This window comes from Podarcis melisellensis, assembly GCF_964234715.1.
Source record: "Podarcis melisellensis genome assembly, chromosome: 2".
NCBI classification, from domain to species: Eukaryota; Metazoa; Chordata; class Lepidosauria; order Squamata; family Lacertidae; genus Podarcis; species Podarcis melisellensis.
In genome coordinates, this window is record NC_138529.1 from 5,698,388 (window position 1) to 5,720,110 (window position 21,723).

A 21,723-nucleotide genomic window follows, 5' to 3' on the forward strand; every position below is an offset into this window, starting at 1 on the left:
ACTCGGAGTCCTGTAGTGATTTCATGCTCTTTATTGCAGCTTGTAAAACAGTGATTTAATTGCCCCTCAAACCTCAGGCTTTTATATACATTATTTACGCAATGAGTCCCGTCTGATTGGCTTCCCTCCTGGAGCCTGATTGGTCTTTTCCTGCGGGCCAATCAGTTGCTGCATTCGATGATCCTGCCAGCCTAATAGGCTGATTAACTTCCTCCTGGAGCCTGATTGGTCTTCTCCTGCAAGCCAATCAGTTGTTGCATTCTAGGATCCTACTTGCCTATTGTTCTAGGATCCAAGCTTAGTACATAACAGAAAACAACAGCATAAGTACAAATGGAGCAATGCAGTTAAAATTCAAGCACACAGCACTTACTTGGTCTGCAACAGAATAAGAAGGAGAACCTAAGGCTGATGTTTTGTGTCTGTTTACCTATTGAACTTTGCTGTAAGGAAATCTGAGTAGGTGGGTGGAGGGGAAGTGAGTGATGTTCTTTTGGTGAAAGTAATAAATGGAGATAGCATCCCAATGGAAAGCTGTGGGTGGTCTTTCCATGGAGAGGTGGTGGCAAAAATATGGGGGAGAGAAACACACACAGCATAGCAAGTTCCTTGTGTTTGACTGATATCTCCAGGTGATCTGCAATAGATGGAAAGGTGAAAGAAGGGTTAGGGGGAATGAGTTGTCCTGTAATGTCAGATATTTGCTCAAATACAGTTTCCCAAAATCTTTGGATTGGGTTGCATTCCTACCACATGTGCAAAAAGAATCCCACTGTTCACATCTCCTTCAGCATAGTGGTGAAACAGCATTATCAATCCAAAACAATTTTAGAGGACTCTAGGGCCACCTAAATAGCCCCTTGAATTTTAGCAGAGGTGTTTCTTTATATATATATATTGTATAATAATTTTTATTAAATTTTCTGTTTTATAATTTCAAATAAACATTTTACAAACTTTAAAATATCCAGTCACTTCACTTCTTCTTTCCATGGTTCATTTTACATATCATAAATCCCTGCATATGTTACTATAACAATTCAAATCAATTTTCCACTTTTACATCCATCAAAAATTATTTACTCTGTTGAATTTATCTTAATGCTGCCAGTGTTTTCAGCTGTATCGTTATTTTCCATATATTCAATAAATGTTTTTCAATCTTCTTTAAACATATGTTCTTCCTGCTCTCCTATTCTATATGTTAAATCTGCAAGTTGTGCATATTTTGTCAACTTAAGTTGCCAATCCTCTTTAGTTGGGACCTCGTTCCCTTTCTATTTGTGGGCTAACAGTTGTTGCATGCATAAATAACCTTTTCTGGCACCTGGGAAGTTCAGTCTGGGTTATCCCCAGCAAAAAGGACTAAGGGTTTTTTTGGGGGGGTGAGAAGTAATTTTGAACATTTTTTTCAATTCATTATACATCATTTCCCAATACCCTTTTACCTTTTTACATGTCCACCACATGTGGAAGAATGTTCCCTCCACTTCTTTACACTTCCAACACTTATCTGATTCTGTCTTATAAATCTTAGCCAACCTACTTGGAGTTAAGTACCATCTATGAATCAGTTTCAAATACTTCTCTTTCAATGAATAGCATGCTGTAAATTTCAGGTCACTGAAATTGTAATCTTTGTTCCAAAAATTCATTCTTCCTATCTAATTTAAACATATCATGTAACTGGTGATATTGCAACCAATCCGTAACTTGGCTCCTTAGGTTTTCCATTGGTTTCAGTTTGAGTCCCGCCCCTGTCCCCCGTAAAATCCAGCAGTTCCCTGTACAGTGATACCTCGGGTTAAGTACTTAATTCGTTCCGGAGGTCCGTTCTTAACCTGAAGCACCACTTTAACTAATGGGGCCTGCCGGGCCGCCGGAGCACGATTTCTGTTCTCATCCTGAAGCAAAGTTCTTAACCCGAGGTACTATTTCTGGGTTAGCGGAGTCTGTAACCTGAAGCGTATGTAACCTGAAGCGTATGTAACCCGAGGTACCACTGTAAGTCTATCCATAGTAACTCTCTTAATTGTAATTGCTTCGATGGGATATAACCATAAAGGTGTTTTTCTTTCCAGCAGATTTTTATATTCCTCCCAAACGCTATACAGATTCTTCCTAAGAATGTGGTTCATCCAACTCTTACAGATTTTCGCCTTCCCAAAGACATGCATGCCAGCTGATTTTTAAATCACGACCCTCTAAATCTAGGATGTCTGCATTATCCAATGCAATCCAATCTTTTAACTAGCACAAACAAGCTGCCTCGTAATACATTTGCAAGTCTGGCAGAGCAAAGCCTCCTCTTTCTTTTATATCTATCATAATTTTATGTTTAATTCTTTGCTTTTCTCCCATAGCAGATGCATGTCTGATGTAGCCATCTTTCTGATGTATAATCATGCTCCTGATCAAAGGTTGGAATTGGGTCTTGGTGACTCATACATGACCGTGGGCTAGTGTGTGACTTAAGTAGTAGCAAACCCTTTCTTCCCACAACCCTGAAGTCATATTTGTGGTATGGAGTTGGATCCTTTGTACAGTCGTTCCTTGGAAGTCAAATGGAATCCGTTCGACTTCCAAAACGTTCGGAGACCAAAGCACGGTTTCTGATTGGCTGCAGGAAGCTCCTGCAGTCAATCGGAAACTACAGAAGCCCCGTCAGTTGTTCAGCTTCCAAAAATAGTTTGCAAACCAGAACAGTCATTCCCGGATTTGCGGCATTCGGGAGCCAAAACGTTCGAGAACAAAGCTGTTTGAAAACCGAGGTACGACTTTATAGGGATCCTATTTAAAGTGGGCTTGGAGGGGCAGTAGGGAGAGGATATGGATCCTTCTGTACCCATTGACAACCCATTGGCCATACACAGTGGAAGTGCAATCTCAGGCGTGTTTTCTCTGTAACGGGTCCCACTGAGTTCAATAAGTGATTCCCAAGAATAGAAATCATAGTAAAGGGTTGAGTATCTAATGTGCACAAACATTTGCGCAAGCTTATGTGTATGTCAAAAGAACAAATATTTTTTCTTAAGAATGAGAGTGGGACTCATTGTCCTGTGTTGATAACATTGCCACAGTTAAGATGAGGTGTAAAAGAGGAAATAATCATAGCAAATGTTCTTAAGAGGCATTTTCATTTATTTCCCCAGAGAGGGAGGAGTTAATCTTGTCTCTATTTAATTATGAGCCTTTGATTCTCCCCTCACTCCACTCTGCTTTACTAGAAAACTCTTTTCCTCCTTTCATCAGACAACGGGGGGGGGGGGGCGGGGTGTCACTGCCTCTGTCTCTCCAGATTTGTCAGCATTTTGCGGGAGGGATTCAGGCGCTTACTGAGAATTTTAGGTTTTTTCAGGTAAAGTGGATTACTGTGCTTTGTCGCTCTGATGCAATGAATCCACTTTTTAAAAAGAAACAAGACTTTTTGCAGTTTGGGTAAGAGACACTGAAAGGTGTGGCTTGATTGAATGAATGACAAATGGTAGATGTATAAAAAAAGCAAATCGGGATGAATGCAGGATGAATGTTCTTTCTTGTGTAAGCTACGAGCAAACTAATCAGAACAAATACTCAATAAAGACTGGATATAATCTAAACCCCATGTAGACGTTGTGCAAGCCAAATCAAGAAAAATAATAAATTGGCTGTCTGGAGGAGCCCTCGGTATCGGTTTAAGGGCATAGAATACTATTACTGGAGCTAATCATGGAAGGTGTACATTAAACCTGTGTTATCATAGGAAGTTGCCTTGCACCAAACCAGACTCTTGTTCGGTCCCACTCAATATGATCAGATGTGACAGATAGTGGCTCTTCAGAGTTTCAAGTGGGTGGGGGGAGAGAAAGGTATTTTCCAGCCCTGCCTGGAGATGCCAGGAGTTCAACCTAGAACTTTCTACATGCCAAGTCTGTGCTCTGCCACTGACATGTGACCCCTCTCTGTCAGTGATGAAAACTAGGGTCCTTGGCTAAACTGCGCGACAAGACAGGACCACTTCTAGAGCCACCACACCAGTGACTATGGGATCTTGGGTGCTGGTTTGTCTTCTCACATGTCTTCACTCTGTCTCTTGCAGATCTGGATCCCTTAGCACTGCCACTTCCTGGCTCACTGTAACCCACCAAAAAAGCAGATGTGTCCCTGACTGCATCCAGCCTCCGACAAACCATGTTCAACCCGATGAACGCACCAGTTAATAACTACGTAGAACACTGCTACCTTCGCCCCCTCCATGGGCAAGGCCAACCCAGCACCATGGTGGAAGGTCAGTCTCACAGAACCAGCCAGGGGCAGCATGGGCCAAGAGCGGCACAGTCCTCTTGCTCAACACTCCACCTGAGCCATCTGTTTGCCTCTCCTTCTGTTCTTTTCCAAGAGGGTTTTCCAATCCACCCACCTTCCCGGAACCTTTTCCATGTTGCTATGTCTGCTGAGGAGCTATTGCATGGAACCCTTTAATGCTACAGAGGATTTGTAGAGAGGGTTTTCTAGGAATTCATGTGCACATTCAGTTTGGGCTGAGGACCAGCAAGCTCTGCAGGTCCTTGTTTTTCTCTGTGCACCTGAGACAATGCCCTTGTGTCTCAGAACACATTCATCACACCCCTTGAGATAGATGTTGGAAGGGAATATTATCAGGGGTCTTGTTCAGGATTCGGTTGTCTGCCAGTACTGGTCTCCTCATTGAGGAGCCCCTGATGACATTCCAAGGAATCCCAGGGTGGACCAAAACATCCCCTGCTTCTATTAATGGCTCACTCTGTTCTTTTCCAGGAATCAATGACTTGCCATATTACCACCAAGCCAATTCCATGGGGAATCATCACACCTATGGGATGCCACCTGGAAGTGAACATCCTTCTCATACTGATGGTGAGTTTCAATGACAGGTGGTGGTGGCAAATTCATGAGAAGTAATGAGTGGGGGGCAAGGTAGAAGGGGACACACTGCAGCCTACAGACTTGAGAGCACAGATAAGTAAGCACAGGCCGAAATTTTGCATGCAGCTGGAGTTTTCTTTGATAGTTTTGCCATAGCTGCTACTCTTGCTGAAAAGGCAAGCTCTTGTGCAGTTTTCAAAGTGGTTTGTCTCCTTTGCTGTAGGACCCGCCGTGGTGACAACTTCCATGCAAGCCCCAGCACATACATCTCCACTTTGGAACATGCCTGTAATTACTAGAGGCTGTCCTGGACAAGGTCAGCATCAGTGGTCAACAATATAGGGCACCTCCCTGGGCCCACCCACCCCCAGTGGGGACACAGTACTGACACTAGAGCCCCCTGCTTTTGCTCCTCCGTCTTGCTGTGTCAACTGGTTTACCTTCCCACTCCAAGGCTGCAAATACACTGTCCATTTAAAGCACATGACTTCCCACAAAGGATTCTTGGCTGCTGAGAACTGTATCTGTGTGAAGGATAAGCTACGGTTCCTGGGATTCTTTGCAGGAAGTAATACGCTTGCACAAGAAACAGAAACAGAAGAACCCTTCATCAAGTTGTCTTTTGATGCTCTTAGAGCAGGGGTAGCCAACCTGGCCCCCTCCCCCACCAACCCCAGCAAGCATGGTCAGTGGGCAGGGATGATGGGAGATGTAGTTCAGCAACACCCGGAGGGCTCCCTGTCTTAGAGGGCCAGGTAACCTCATATGATGAAATGCATTGGAGAATGTGCAGGAGTGGAGAAGATGCACAAACAGCTTGGTGACCTGCCAACATTCATTTAGAGCACCCCAATGCTTTAAATAAATAAATAAACTCTAGATAGCCCTGGAGGCAGGGAACCCTGTCTGAAAACTTGGAGAGCAGCTGCCAGCCAGTGTTGGCAATATACTGACCCAGATGCAACGTCTGACTAAGGATAAGGCAGCTCCCTGTGTTCTTCCTGTTTCCCACCCAGGTACTCGCTTTTCTACGCCCCGAAGCACAGCCAAGTTGACCAAGAAGCGAGCGCTGTCCATCTCTCCTCTCTCAGATGCCAGCATTGACCTGCAGACTGTCATCCGCACCTCTCCCAATTCCTTGGTGGCTTACATAAACTCCCGCTGCGCTTCAGCTGGTGGCTCCTACGGGCACCTCTCCATTGGCACCAGCAGGTAGGTTTTCCCTTCCAGGATAGGTCAGGTTTGTGTGTATTGCGGAGCCCCAACTTTTTTAGAACCAGGGACATATTTGGAAATCTGAGGAACTGTCCTGGGCACCATAAAAGCCTGTTCCTCTTATAAACTTAAACTCAGTGCTAGACCTCTGACAAAGAGCCTTCTTCACTTGTATTCAAAATGTATGGGAAACTCTCATACACACCCAAATACATCAGCCAGTTGTGGCTCCTGAGCAAATACGCACCATGTCTTTGCAATACACATTATAAACCTCATATTTTAAAAAGTCAAACATGTTTTTAAAAATGTGCTTGACCTACCATGGACATGCAGCACCTGCCTGTCACTCAGACCTCCCAACATCCCAAGTTCTCAGTTTTCCCCAAACTGGCACAAATGAGCTTCCACTCCCCCTTCTTCCCACTCTAGCCATTCTGAAGCAGAAGCATATATGCCCCACTTTCTATTATTTACTCTTTGGGGAAGCACACCAATGTCTGCCTCTAAAGCCAGAGCCTTTTGTGTGTGAGGAGCACTGCAATAAGGAGTGGGGAATCCTCACGCCCAAACTTGACTACATCTCCTCAATTCCGCACTCCTTAGCTGCCCAAGAAAGCCCTATTATAGATAGACAGAGGGTAGTTCTGTTAAATTAAGGTAAGCCAGGTGAGGGGATGATGTACAAATGCACTCTGAACAAAATGAAAATAGTTCTACGGTTGTGCTGGAGATTAAAAAAAAACCTTCCCGCTTATGTTAGTTCTCATTCTCCACTAATAGTGCCCCCCAATCAGAAGTTTCTTCAGCTCTATGTTTCACAGCTGGATGGCATTGCCCATGCCCTTTCAGGCATAAGGGCTAGAAACTTTCCTTGCCCTTTTTGTTTTTTAAAAAAACTGCATTTGGGCTCAGTAACGCGTTATGCACTTCTGTTGCATCATGTTACACATGCACAGCACTGCCATTATGCAAACGCTCATTGTGCAAATGGTGCGTTATGCAGGTGTTCTGCATGCAAACAGCTTGTGCTTTCTTCTGTCACCCTTGGCAGTCCTTCCCTTGGGTTCCAGAGCCCCATGGGCCACCAGAAGGCTCAAGGGATGTCATTTGGCCACAACCCACCTATGGCTCCCTGTGGATCTCATGAACACATACCTGGCCGGCCAGGGATGATGCACCATATGCCACCCCCCCGTGGGATGCTGAAACACTGCCAGGTAAGTGGGTACCAGGTTCACCCGCCTGCCCCTCTCAAAGTGTCACGCTCAAGCAGGTGAATACCAAAAGCCCCCAACATGACACCGCCGTACCCATTGCTTACCAAGTCCCATAGCCTGCCCACCCCCACCCCCCACAAACCCCCCCCTCAGAAATAAATGTTAACCACCCAGGGGTGCCTTAGCACTCTTGGTAGGCTCTGAGATTAATCTCTCACATTCGTTTGGGAAAGCAAGATGGGTGGCCGTAGAGGGAGAAGGGGCCTCCTTCGGGTCTGGGGCTGCACTGGGAGAGGGCACCATCACCTGGAGCTCTCGCCGTCTCTTTCCCACAGCTGAAGTCAGAGCCCAGCCTGGGCAGCCCTCTGGATGCCCTGAGCTCCAAGTGCATGGAGGAGTGCTCGGAGGGTGACATTTCCAGCCCAGCCTCGACAGGGACACAGGTAACATCGGCCCACACCAATGTGCTCACACAGACACCAAGCCTGCCCTCTCTCCAAAGCCAGAGTCAAGTGTCCAGGACTGGAGTGGCTCATGTGGAGCTGGAGGGGCGGTGGGGGCGTGGAGGAGATGTTCTCACCATCAGCGTTACACATAAGAACCATGGTGTTTCGCTTGTTTTTCCTCCCAACATTTCAGTCTCACAGCTGGATAGATCAACCGCACTCTAGGCTTAGTCTCTCACTCGTTGCCAGTCTGTCCACAAACCAAACAGCGTGTGCAGTGGGATTGTGTGGGGCAACCTTTAGGGGACATGGAGTATGGGGGGAGGAGGGGGAAGTCCTGGTGAGCAAGCAGCAGAAATGATTGTGCTGCTGGAATGTGTTACTCAGTTCCACTTTGGGTACAACCCAATATCTGCTCCATTTTGACCAGATGCCATTGCATAAGTAGCTCACCAGAGAGAGCCCTAGCAGAAGCTGGTTTCCGGAGACGCATCAGATCCTTTTGGTTTGGGCAGGCATATCTGATGGTTGCAGCTGAGGCATTGGTGGCAGGGTATTTTAACTTACTGACAACATTGAGATGATCATATCTTGGCTTAATAAGCCAAGGTATGAACAAGCCCTTTGGCTGAACACGCAGTTCCTTTGCTCTTCCCTTTGTGTAAGTGAGCAAACAAACAGGGAAGTTTCATGTTGTGTTCAGGCAGGGGATCTATGGTCAACAGCTTCAGAATGAACCAGGATATTAAACTACATTTGACTTAATACCCTGACTTGTTCCAAAGCTGCTAACCATAGTTTCTTGGTTCAGATGAAACAAGAAAGTGTAATTAACAGCAGACTTCCAGGCTTGTTTGCCTCTCCAACGTGAAGGCAGAGGGGCTGCAAACTCAGACTAAAGGCTTGCTCATATTTCAGCTTATTAAAGTCCAAACTCTCCTATTATGTTTTATGTTGTTTTAAATAGCATGTTGGAATCCACCCTTAACCTTTGAAAGAGCATGTTATGTACAGATACATGTAATTTATTTAAAAGCATCACAGAAAAAAGAAAAAATTCTAAGCTCCACTATGGTGGAAATCTGCCCATACAAATATACCTCCTGCTCCTCCTTCTTCTATACCACCCCATATCATGTTTTCACACCATCAGTCACCCATGTGATACAGTTACAACCTCCGAAAAGATTTTTTTGTGAATTAAATATACAAAATTGCCTTAAACAAGTCAGATCATTGGTCCATCTCTAGTCCACCGGGATCTCAGGTAGAGGTCCTTCCTTTCCCAACTCTGTTGCTCAAAGATGATACAGACTGATTCTGGGACCTTCTGCAGGCAAAGCACCTGTTCTGCCATCGACTTATGGCTCCTCAGCCATGTGACCCATCAGAAGGCACAAAAGAGATTCACGGACATCAGCAAAACCCTTGACTTCATCAGTCCATGAGACCATGGGCACAGCTGGGAGGTGGGGCAGGGATGGGCAGCTGCCCCTCCAATCAAGAAAAATCAATAAAAATGCATAGGGGAGATTCTGCCCCCACAAAAGCCCCCCCCCCAACAAAAGGCCTGCTCTCCCCCCCTCCCCACAACAAAAACCCTTGCTATGCCTGTGCACTGGGTGGACAGATTTGGACAGATGGACAGATTTTGCCCCTCTCTCATTGGATTGGGGGGGCAGACTAGGTCTTTGCTCTGAATTGTTCCCAAGATTTTCTGAACATGCTCCATTTCTTACCTCCATCCCAGGATCCCTTACTAGGCATGCTTGATCCCCGGGATGAACTGGAGAAGGAAGATGGGAAAGTAGAGGCTGAGGCAGTGTATGAGACCAACTGCCACTGGGAAGGGTGTTCCAAGGAATTTGACACACAGGAGCAGCTGGTGCATGTGAGTGATGTGGGCAGGATTGGGGGGGGGGACGGGGCGGGACGGGAGGCATCTTAGAACTTGGTGGGAACTGGAAGGGCTGACTTAGACAGTCCAACCCCCTGCCCTGATTAGCTGCATCAGATACATCCTGGCAGGGCCAAAACTAGGCTTTCTGTCACCTGAGTCAAAAACCCAGTTTGGCGCGCACACACACACACACACACACACTCAGATGTGTGTTTGCATACACGCATGCATATACACACACACACACACACATACAAACACACACACCTCAACACATTTATTCGTAAAGGGCATAAAAACAGGCAATAGATTATTTGAATTCAAAGGAATCCTAAGAAGTATTATGACTGTATGACCAAAGGGAAAGTGAGCATCCCTTCCTGTAAAAGCAAATTGTTTGTCAAAAGTAGAACTTCCATGTGCAGCAATTGTCTATCTGAGGTCTGGTTTTGAATTGGATTTATTTGGTCACAAATCATTACAAGACCATACAAGACCATCATTATAAGACCATAAGATGAGCCAAGACCCTCTGGTTTCATTTCAATTTTTTTTTTGTCCTTTTCTTTGAGGCTTTTTGTCACCTATCCCTCTTCTTGGTTCTGTGCAAACCCTTTCAAGGAGTTTTGACATGCAAATTTACTCCTGAGTGAGCTTCAACAAGATTCCTTTAATTTTTTTTTTTTGTTGGACTCTCAATTTTATTTTTGTTGGAAGGGATGCCAAGGATTATCTAACCCAACCCCTTGCAATGCAGAAAACTCAGTTAAAGCATCCATGACAGATGGTCATCCAACCTCTGCTTAAAAACCTGAGGCATGCCATTCCACGGCTGAACAGCTCTTACTGTCAGAATGGCACCCCTCTGGAAGCTTCACCTGGGTCAGAAACCTGGGCTAGACACCCTCCCCCCCCCCCCAGCTATGACTCTGCATCCTGGAAATATCCCTGGTTCCACTCTGTAATGCTTTGCAGTGATTAAAGGTAAAGGGTAAAGGGACCCCTGACCATTAGGTCTAGTCGTGACCGACTCTGGGGTTGCGGCGCTCATCTCGCTTTATTGGCCGAGGGAGCCGGCATACAGCTTCAGGGTCATGTGGCCAGCATGACTAAGCCGCTTCTGGCAAACCAGAGCAGTGCACGGAAACACCATTTACCCTCCCGCTGGAGCGGTACCTATTTATCTACTTGCACTTTGACGTGCTTTCGAACTGCTAGGTTTGCAGGAGCAGGGACCAAGCAACGGGAGCTCACCCCATTGCAGGGATTCGAACCGCCGACCTTCTGATCAGCAAGTCCTAGGCTCTGTGGTTTAACCCACAGCGCCACCTGTGTCCCCTTGCAGTGATTAGGCAGGATCAGAAGCTAAACCATAAATGCTGGCGATGAATTGTGTTTGACACTGACTTTTTACCTCTGCTGCATTGCTCCCCTGTCACTGCAGCATATCAACAATGAGCACATCCATGGGGAGAAGAAGGAGTTTGTGTGCCACTGGCGGGAGTGCTCTCGGGAACAACGACCCTTCAAAGCTCAGTACATGCTGGTTGTTCACATGAGGCGCCACACAGGAGAGAAGCCCCACAAGTGCACAGTAAGTAGGGTGGGCTCAAAAGTGCCAGCTGGTTTCTGTCCTGGTGGAGGATCTGAGGAGAGACGGAGTTTGATGAGGTTCGCACTATGACTGTCTCCCGCCTTGTCTTCTTCACAATGAGTACTGCTTTTGTATTGCTACTATTCAGCTTCTGCTAACATCTGTGTTGTTTCATTCTCTACCATGTCCAGAACAAACTTAATTAATTTCAATGCATTTCAGTGGAATGGAAACGTCAAAAACAATGCAGAAAATAATGCAATTAGTTACATCCCTGGTCTTCAACAGGTGGGTCAGGAGTCAGGACCCATTAGTGAGCCGTGGCCTGATCCAAGGTGCATCACAACAGGAGCACTACCACCATGCAAATATATTGTAAAAGATTATGAAATGAGTCCCCTAATGCATGTTTGGGTTGAAAGTGGGTTCTGGGTCTGAAAAAATGGAAAACTGCTGATTTGCATAACTTGTGTGGACTGAAAAACTACAATAGTGAATACTGCTTTTATTCACTTCTGTGATTTCGATTCCTGACCTTGGTCAAACTTGCAGATTGCACTAGTTTCAATTTCTGATGGAATTCTCTGACATCCCTACCCCTCAGCAGGGGTGCCTCAAATTTTCAAGGAGGCAGCTGGGCCCCCTCAATATTCCACGTCCTGTGGTGGGCCTCGTCGTGCCTACCCATGGCTGTGAAGGGGACCTACCAGGCCTTACCAGGCCTCCCTGTGGCTGTTGTGGGCCTCACAGACTCCTCCTGCCACATGATGTCACACATGTGCGTCGTGCTCGTGACATCACACGCATGCTCCAGGCACCCCCAAAGTTGGGCAGAACCCGGTGCCTGTGACGATGAGCCAGGTTCCATCTTCCACCACTTCCATCATGTATACCTGGCTGTGAATGGGTGTGGCTGGCTGCCCCATTGGAAGAAGGGTGTGGTGTGTACACAAAGGAAGCTACACACATGGGTTGGCACAGAGAAAGAGTGATTTTGCGGGGGTGGGGGTTCCCCATTTTGCCATACAACTACCAACTGCTTTGCTATCCTACAGTTTGAAGGCTGCAATAAGGCCTACTCACGACTGGAGAACCTCAAGACCCACTTGCGCTCCCACACGGGTGAGAAGCCCTACGTTTGTGAGCACGAGGGCTGCAATAAGGCCTTCTCCAATGCTTCAGACCGGGCCAAGCACCAGAACCGGACACATTCCAACGAGGTATGGCTAGCTGCCTAGGGGGAACCATGGAGTCTCACGTCAAATGGATGGCAACCCCCCCCCCATGCAGTATTGGTATGACCCAGTGCTTCAGCCTTTCCCAAACCTCAAGTCTCTAGGTGCTGTTGTACTACAACTCCCATTATCCCCAACCAGCATAGGCAATAGTGAGGGTTCATAGGAGTTGCAGTCCAACATCTGGAGGGTCCCAGTTTGAAGCACACTTGTCTTACTATGACGCAAAGTGAGGCAGAGAAGCATTCTATGCCTAAAGTTACCACCTCCGGTGAGGGATAATAATCTGTTCGTGTCCTGGCAGAAACCCTACGTCTGTAAGATCCCAGGCTGCACCAAGCGATACACAGACCCCAGTTCTCTGCGCAAACATGTCAAGACGGTGCACGGACCAGATGCCCACGTCACCAAGAAGCATCGCGGAGACACCATCTCCACCAGCCGGACGCTCGTCCTCCACAGCGATATGAAACAGGAGCGAGACAGCGAAGGCAGGAAAGACGAAGGCAAACTCATGGTGCCTGACTCTAACTTGGTAAGCTGTGCTACACAGGCAGCGTTGGGAGAAGAGAGACCTACACAGGAAGCGTTGGGAGAAGAGAGACTAAAGACACACGGAGGACGGATCTTGACATTGGGCAGTGGTGGTCATTGAGACTGCTAGGGCAGAAGGCAAGGAGGCCAACAGTAGGTGGCGCCAGAGCCAGTGTTAGGCAGAGCCCACCGATTCCCTGCTGTGTTCTATGAGACTGAGGAGAGGGAAGGTGGCAGCCAGTGCCTCCCTTGCACTGTTCGCAAGCAGAGTCTGGTAGGTGGGGGTTGCCAGAAGGCAGACCGAGGTTGGTGGGGCAGTGCCCACCGCCAGGTGCCCTAATGGGTCAGCCTCCACACTGGGCTATGAGGCTAGAATTTATTGAGTTCAAGGAGCACTGGGGGGGGGCACTTCCCTCCTTACTTCTTAAGAAGCCCAGAAAGGATGAGTCAGAAAAGATGAGGAAGCTGCCTCATACCCAGTCAGACCGTTGGTCTGCCTGGCCCAGTGTTGCCCACACACCGACTGGCAGTCCCTCTCCATGGCTTCAGGTGGGGATTTCTCCCATTGCCGGTGCCAGGGAGCTGAGCTACAGACCTTCCCAAATCAAACCACACTGAGCCAAAGAGGAATTAGAATTTGGTGGGAATTTGTGATTCAGCCAAAAAGTTTAGTCCAAGAAACTTCCTGTTCTTGCAGTCTATTCTTAAGCATACAGGCCCAGAGAAAGGAATGCTGCACTATAAATCTTCAGAAATTGGCACCCTGAGCATCTCAGCATTATTCCCATTTTTCTTTCTACCACCCTCATCCATTGCCCACACCAACTGGAATTTGCCCCAGTGATTAATCAACTAAGTAGATGGTCTACTGAGTAAAGCTGGCAGCCCTATTTTTTTTATTTAAAAAATATTATTTTACCATCACATGTTATTCAGTTTAAGAAGCACATTGAAGTAGTTAAGGTGCTGGTTTTGCAGGTAAGGTCCAAGATACTTGAAAGATTATCTCACCCCTTATATACACAGTCACTGCACTCTGCAGGTGAGGGCCTCCTGCAGATTCCGTTTCATCAGAAGGTCCATTCTGCACAATACAGGAATCAGGCCTTTAGTGTTGTGGCACCTGCCCTTTGGGATGCCCTCCTCTTGAATACGAGGCAGGTGCCATCTCTACTTTGGTGCCTGATGAAGACCTTCCTCTTCCAACCAGCCTGTTAAGCCGAGATCTTTCCCAGTCTGCATCTGTACTAGAATTGTTTCTATTGATTAATCTCTGGTTGTTTGCCACCCTGGGCTCCTTTGGGAGGAAAGGGGGGATGGAAATGTAATAAAAGAAACAAGCAAGTACCCCACTCCTATAGAGGTCCCAGTGAGTTCAAGTGGTAGAGCATGAGACTCTTAATCTCAGGGTTGTGGGTTCCAGCCCCACGTTGGGCAAAAGATTCCTGCATTGCAGGGGGTTGGACTAGATGACCCTCGGGGTCCCTTCCAGTTCTATGATTCTAAGTAGCCAAGATCTCTCCCCCCACCCTGCATGGAACGCCTCCCCCCCCCCCGAGTTGTTGTGACGATTGCTGTAACCCTGTGATGTGGCTGTGCTCCACCCCAGAAACCGCAGCCCAGCCCCGGTGGCCAGTCGTCCTGCAGCAGCGAGCGCTCTCCCTTGGGCAGCGCAAACAACAACGACAGTGGCGTGGAGATGAATGCCAATGCGGGTGGCAGTTTAGAAGACCTGTCGGCGCTGGAGGAACCGTCAGAGCCCATGGGCAACTCCGGGCTGTCGGCGCTGCACAAGCTGGAGAACCTGCGCATAGACAAGCTGAAGCAGCTGCGCAAGCCCCTGTCCGCCAAGGGGGTCAAGCTGCCGTCCATCCCCGGGTCAGGTGCGTGGGGAAGGAGGTCTTGGGGGGAGAGGAGGGCAGGGGTGTCCACAGGGGGGCAGGCACTCATCTCCCCCTCCAAATCCGGATGAGCCTTGATCTCTAGACCTCCAGCTTTCATTGTTTTCAAAGGGTATGTTTCTAGCATTTGTAGAACCTGAGCTAGAAGTCAAAATGGACAGAAACTCTCCCGCTCCCCGCTGTCATGTTTTACTTTGCTGCCCGCCCACCCCAATCAGAAAAACCCCTGCAGATGCCCATAGAATAGGGTCTGCAAAGAGGGTTTCCCATAGGCAGGAGGCAGTGAGACTAACAAGGCCCATTCTTGCTCTTCAAGATGGCTGCCAGCAGAGCAGCATCAGTGCTGGGCGAGGCTCGTCTCCTATTTTACCTCTTGCAGTGAAATAGCCTCTTGCAGATACTGTTGGCCTTGGTCTTGTGGTCCGCTCTTCTTTCTTTAGCCATTTAGCACTGCCCTCTCCCAATTAAGTCACAGAGCTGGTTGAGCCATGTTTCTACCTGCCCTGGAGCTGACATCACATACGATGCTCTAAATATGACTGACAGGTGCCCAGGTCTCGCAGAGGAGGAGCCCTTTCGCCATTCTGTCAGGCCTTGCCTCGGGCCTAGTAAGCCGGCCACAAACCATGGGCTTAGCTTTGGGCCTGGCTTTTTGAAATGTGTTTTCTCTGTCCTTTTAGTCAACTGTTCTGCTTCTTCGCAGGCTCCACGAGAGAGATGCCTGGCTTGTGTGGGCCACCCTCCGCTGTCTCTCACCGGCGCATCATGGAGCTGTCATCGGGAGACCTGCCCTCCCTATCCATGCCCGGTGAGCGCCGTGGTAGCACCACCAGCACCATCAGCTCGGCCTACACCGTCAGCCGCCGCTCCTCCATGGTGTCACCATACCTGCCAGCTGCGGGAGGCCCTAATGGGGTGGGCCCACCTGACGTGTATGACCCCATCTCCCCTGACACCTCCAGACACTCCAGCGAGGCCAGCCACTGCGGAGGTCTTCCAGGACTGGGCAACCTGACACCAGCCCAACAATACCGCCTCAAAGCCAAGTACGCCGCTGCGACAGGCGGACCGCCTCCAACCCCTCTGCCCAGTATGGAGAGGGCTGCTCAGCCCAGCCTGATGGCAGATTACTCAGGCTCTGCCCTGCCTCCTTTCATGCACCGACACAGTGCCAACGAATACCACAGGTGCAGCTCTGGCATCCTCCACCCCCACCTGGCACTTGGCCACGGTGCTCGGCGAGCCAGCGACCCCTCCCAGACTGTGGGTGAGGCCCACCCGCCCCCCAGAGTGCAAAGGTTCAAAAGCCTCAGCAACATGAGCCCAGGAGGCATGGGCAGAGCCAGCGGGCAGGCGATTGGGGGCTCGGATGCCAACCTGCAGCGCCACCTCTTCTCTCCACGACCGCCAAGCATCAGTGAGAACGTCTTCTTGGAGAACGCTACCATGGAGAGCGCCGGCCCAGCTGGAGAGCAGGAACTGCTGGAGATGGAGCCTTACCTGGGTTACCAGGAGCAGAGCTACCCGTGCCAGGCTGCGGGCATGGAGCTCCCAAGCAATGTGGCTCATCGAGGTGCGCCCAGGGCGATAGGCAACTTGCAGATGGGTCCTGAACAGCTGGAAGGCGGCTTTGACCAACTGGACTATACCCAGCCCCAATGCCAGATGAGCCTGGCTTTCCACACAACAGTGCGGCACTGGGATGGTGACGGTGTGGGGCTTAACCCTGCACCCTCCTCTGCCATGGGGCAGTGCCACTCTGCCCAGTACGCAGTCCCAGATGCCAAGCACATGGGAGTAGAAGGTCATGGGGGTGAAGGCCAGCAGGGCACTTTCCAGTTTGGCCAGGCCCACATCAAGGCTGAGCAGCAGTTCCAAGCAGCTGTGCCTGCTCTGGCCTCTTGCCAGGGCATGAAGCAGCTGCCGTACAGCCAAGCCCAGCCTGCCTGTGTCAGGGGTGAGGGGTACCAGCAGCCTGAGAGCCAACAGGCCCCGTGCTTTGGTATGGGGCAACCCCCCAGCAGGAGGCCCCAGACCCCCATGCTGCAGGTCAAGGAGATGATGGTTCGGAGCTATGTGCAGTCGCAGCAGGCGCTGATGTGGGGGGAGCAGCCAGCTGGTGATGCCATGATGGGCATGGAGAGCGGCGGACAGTGCCAGCAGCCCCAGCCTTACCCTGGCAGCCCCAAGTACCCCAGCTACCCTGCCAAGCCCCCACCAGCAATGGAAAGCAAAGCACTTTCAAGCCCTGGAGGCCAGTGTTACAGCCCAGGGATGGTCCCCCACCCGCCTGGGGGCCCCAAGCCGCTGAGCAGGCCAAGCAGCTTGTGCTACCAAGCCAGCCTCCCTTATGAGACCCCCGGCGAGGGCGGCCCCCACCGGCTGATGCGCTTGCCCCCTCTCCGCAGCCCTGAGGAGGCCAGAGGTTTCTCCAGCCAGCTACACATGCCGTTGGGCAAAGCTTCTGGGAACAAGTTGATGAACGCCCACCAACGTCACTGCCAGCCCCCCAGCTGCGTGGCAGAGGATCCGGGTGGGCCCTTCACCCCCAGGCTGGACATCCTCAAATCAGACTCTTTCTCTTACCTGCCAGAAGAGCAGGTGTCCAACAGCTTGGACACTCTGGACTTGGAGAACACCCACTTGGACTTCACAGCTATCCTAGACGACGCGGAGGGCCTCAGCCCCACCTCCCCGCCCGGCGGCCCAGCCAACATGGCTGTGGGGGACATGAGCTCCATGCTGAACTCACTGGCAGGGGAGAACCAGTTCCTTAACACCCTTTCCTAGGACAGTTGGGATCATGGCTGAGACGACGAGGACCTGCTGTGAACAGGAACCAGATGGGCGCAAGAGGAGACAAGGCCAGGGTACCTCTTGCTGGGCTGGACTCAATAACTTGAGGTTGGGGAGTGGGGCTGGGGGCTCTGCAGGGAGACTGGGTCCAATTAGTAACTTCCAGGCTTGCCTTTTGGTACCAAATTGCATCTGTTGCAACCTCAGACCTCCTGTACAAGGTGGGTCTCTTGTTGAGAATTGTGCTGATGGTACTGGATGAAGGACAGGTGGCCATAGGAAAAGGAAGTGGAGTCCTTCCTCTCTCCCAGCTGGTAGAGCGAAACCCATCCATCCTCTGTCTCCCGCACTCCCCAAATGAAACCAGTATTCTTAATAAGCATCACCCCAAAGTGCCTCTTCTGCAGAGAACCCTATGCATTGAGAGCTCTGACAGGCCATCAGCCTGGTTCTAGAGTTTGTTGAGCACTGCTGCATACCCAGGGCCCATGTCAGCCTGGAAAAGTTTTATCCACAGAGGAACATGTGCAAAAACAGGGCTTTTAGGCAAATTGAAAACTTTGCCTGCATTTAGCAGGAGAGATCTGTGATCTTGAGCAAGCAGGAATGTTGCCACCTGTTCATAGTTCCTTCTTGCAAATTCCACAGGGAAGGAAGGACTCTCAGTGGAGGAAAGAATTGACTCTGTGGTTTTGCCTACACAGAGGCTCTGGAGGTTGGTGGTGGGGCTCAGAGCATCTACTAAGAGTAAGCTCTTTTTTGCACATGGCAAATACACTTCTGGCACATTCAGGCCTTTCAGCTCTCATCTGGTAAAGCTGCTAGACTGCCTGGAGCCCCGAATTCCACATCAACCTGGGCATTCTCCATTAGCTCCCATCCTGCAGTTGCCACCATGACAAAGCTCACATTGTGATGTAAGTGTAATGTTGGGGGGTATGCAAAAACATCTGCCCTGGCGGCTTCTGCTTTCCTAAAGATACATGGCTTTCCACTATCCCTTACTGTGAGAGCAGAATTGTGGCATCTGCCCCAATTGCCCCAAAGGGCCACTCCACCCACACATCACATTTTTTAAAGGCGTACATATGTGTCCTAATCCACCTCTGGCTGTGCATGTAAGTAGTGACAGAGTACAGGTGAGAATGCACATATAATTTATACCAGCAGTTCCCAGTTGAGAAAGGGAGATCTCATTGGGGCTGGGGCAATGACGTTTTACATGTAAACTTAAAAAAAGATGCATGTGAAGAGCCCACATTTACATACGTACATCAGGGAGCTGGGGTGGGCTGTGGATCCTTGCCCAAGTTTATTACCTCTTGATGTATGAAAGGGTTTTTAAATGTCAGGCATCGGACAGAGAACTGAATCCTAGGGCTGAAAAATTAAAAAGTGTATGTGCACAACAGGCACATAAGCAGACCATAGTGAGCCACAAGTGTAGAAAGCTGGAGGAACAGCATTGCACACATTATTGAAGTGCCTCACATGCTCATAACTCAGACAAGCAAGCCATGTTACAAGGGACAACAAACTTCCCAAGACCCGTCCCTCTGCCCTAAGATCACAGGTCAGTCCAGCCCGCCAGAAAAATCCTTCTTGGACCCAAATAAGTTCAAAGGCAGGTTGACACGCGTGTGTTGCATCACTTGAGTTGGGCTGCATATCTGGAGAACATTTACCTCCTTTTGAATCTCCCAGTTTGGCAGGAAGCAAGGCAGCTACAACTGCTCCTGCGGATTCACTCCTTCCTTGGCCCTTCTGTCTTTCCCAACCTCCTTTAATGACCTGGGTTCCAGGGATGTGCCACATGGGACGCTGGTTGCCTTGACTCCCACTGCATTTGGGGATCTGAAGGCTTTTTACAGGTTTCAGCCTGGCAACTCTCTAGTCTAGGGAAACATTGGCTAGAGGCAGCTCCTGCCATCTCAGTGTTCAATGGGAGGGAAAGTTGCTTTGCTACACAGCTGCTTTGGGGGTTGTTTGTTTTTAACATGCAAAAACCTGGTTGGGGCGGGCAGCCCTCAATCTGTGGCACTTGTGCTCAGCTGGTGAGCTATAGCTCCTGCCATCTATTCAGGCCAGGTTCCCCAAATAGTTCAGAGGCTGGGTTCTTCAGTTCTGAATTTACATACCAAGATGGTGTACTTTGTTCACAGGCTACAAATAAGCCGGGGGGGGGGGCGAGGAAGAGACTTGGAGGTAATGTTCAAACAGACCCAGCTGACTAAGCAAAACAAGTGCTGCAAAAGCTCTGGAGGGTTTAAGCATTGAGATGGACAACCATGAAAGTGGTGTTCAGAGTTAAAAGGAGTCACCATCCCCTGTGGTGTTGGGACACTTGCCCATTGTCACCTCTTCTAAACAGGTTTTGTTAGGCTTTCAAAAACCTGTTGGACCAAAGATGACCCAAGAGAGTGAGCAGAGCCAAGGCCAGTGATGCTTTTTGTCACCTCTCCTAAACACATTGTCTGTTACATGCCTGAGCCCTTGTCTTCTTTGTGCAAAGCAGATGGGGATTCCCTGCTTCCGGGAACAAAACATTCCAGGGGAAGCACAAGCAGCTTAGTTCTACCACATCTATCTGGTTCAGTATTGTCTACTATGTGCTGGGTGGCAGCCTCTCTCTCCCAGGTTTGGAGCAGGAGTCTTTATTCAGCCCTGCCTGGAGTCTGGTGGGTCTGGAGCCTGGGCCCTTCCCCATGCAAAGCCATGCTCCACCACTGAGCACCAGCTTCTATCACTGAGCTAGCACCTTCTCCCCTCCCTAGTCTCCCTCAGGTACTTATCCCAATGCCCTGCACTCAAGCATCTTCCTCCTAGCAAAAGAAAAAGGGAAAAGGGGGGGGGGGAGAACCTAAGTTAAACTTGAGAAACCAAAGAACCCTTTCATCCTTTTTAGCTTTTGTTTTGTATCTTCCTTTTGTATTTTAGCTGGGAAGCCAGACCAATGCCTGTCCCTTCCAGGTGATTTTTTTTCATCTATGGGAAGGGGAAAGTATTAAAGCAAAAGGGTGGGTGGTAGGGGAAATGTCTAGGCATATCATAGTGACATGTATTTTTATGGATTGTATATAGGTGTGCGAGTATTTTTTACCTGTAAATCTTTCTCTCTCTTTTTTTAAAGAGAAAAAACACAATAAAATGAAAATTGAAAATATTTCCTCAGGGAGGGGAAGCAAATCTGTCCCTTTTATACCCACTGAAAGAGACTCATATAGTTGAGGAACTGCACCTAGCAGTCATCTAGCCTGTCTTCTTAGCCTTGGTCTTCTTGCCCCCAAATGTTTCCCTGCCCCCTAATGTAACCCAGGTTCTCATCATGCATTACAGCATCCATGGTCTCAGATTAATTATTATTATTTTAATACAAACTTCTTAATTGAAACTGATTCTCCCTCCTTATTATCTCCTTGCATCCATCTTGGTCACTTTTAAATATTTTAAAAACACATCCAACTGCTCCAAGAATGGGGGAGATAGCTTTGTAAGTGACTGTAACAAGTGCCCATCCAGCCACCACGGTGCACAGCATGCTCTCACTTGGGCTATAGCTTCAGCATACTGAAAACCAAGAGAATGGGTCGCTCCTGATCTTGATCTAGGAAATGCAATGAGCTTCCATAGTGGGCTTATTACCAAAATAATGTAGGCAATCTTCAACTGATTAACCTTTGCTTACTCGGTAGATTTCTGGATGGGAATGGCTCCAACAAGCTGCTTGAAACAGCTCCTTCCAGCCAGCTGAATTGCAGTTGATATAGAGCTGCAGCTGATTGGGTGGTCAATAATGGATCCTTTTCAAATTGGCTGGATGTTTTCAAAAAAATCATTTATTAAGGAGCAAGCAGCTGGTGGTGCTTCCTGATTATACACAGCCAAATTATCCTTATTCTTCAACAACAGTTGCATGTGGCATCGATAGCACATAAAGAAGCCAAGGTATGCTTTTAAATGTCATATTTGAAAAACACCCACTGCCAAATACCCATTTC

At 48.8% G+C, this 21,723-nt stretch overlaps 1 protein-coding gene across 3 annotated transcripts in view; it reads left to right on the plus strand.

Annotated features, from left to right (window-relative positions):
- The window catches only part of GLI1 (GLI family zinc finger 1), a 107,728-nt gene extending 90,008 nt beyond the window's left edge, over positions 1-17,720 (plus strand). Inside the window, exons 2-13 of one of the 3 annotated variants that reach the window (XM_081900698.1) lie at positions 4,079-4,267; positions 4,777-4,875; positions 5,108-5,200; positions 5,901-6,096; positions 7,154-7,319; positions 7,655-7,762; positions 9,516-9,656; positions 11,110-11,259; positions 12,315-12,479; positions 12,799-13,029; positions 14,638-14,911; positions 15,633-17,720. In XM_081900698.1, the coding sequence (XP_081756824.1) occupies positions 4,171-4,267; positions 4,777-4,875; positions 5,108-5,200; positions 5,901-6,096; positions 7,154-7,319; positions 7,655-7,762; positions 9,516-9,656; positions 11,110-11,259; positions 12,315-12,479; positions 12,799-13,029; positions 14,638-14,911; positions 15,633-17,719 (3,807 nt within the window). In that variant the 5' untranslated portion in view covers positions 4,079-4,170 and the 3' untranslated portion in view covers position 17,720. The remainder of the gene's footprint in view (positions 1-4,078; positions 4,268-4,776; positions 4,876-5,107; positions 5,201-5,900; positions 6,097-7,153; positions 7,320-7,654; positions 7,763-9,515; positions 9,657-11,109; positions 11,260-12,314; positions 12,480-12,798; positions 13,030-14,637; positions 14,912-15,632) is intronic. The other 2 variants (XM_081900700.1, XM_081900699.1) reach the window with 2 other exon arrangements.
- The last annotated feature ends 4,003 nt before the right edge of the window (positions 17,721-21,723 follow it).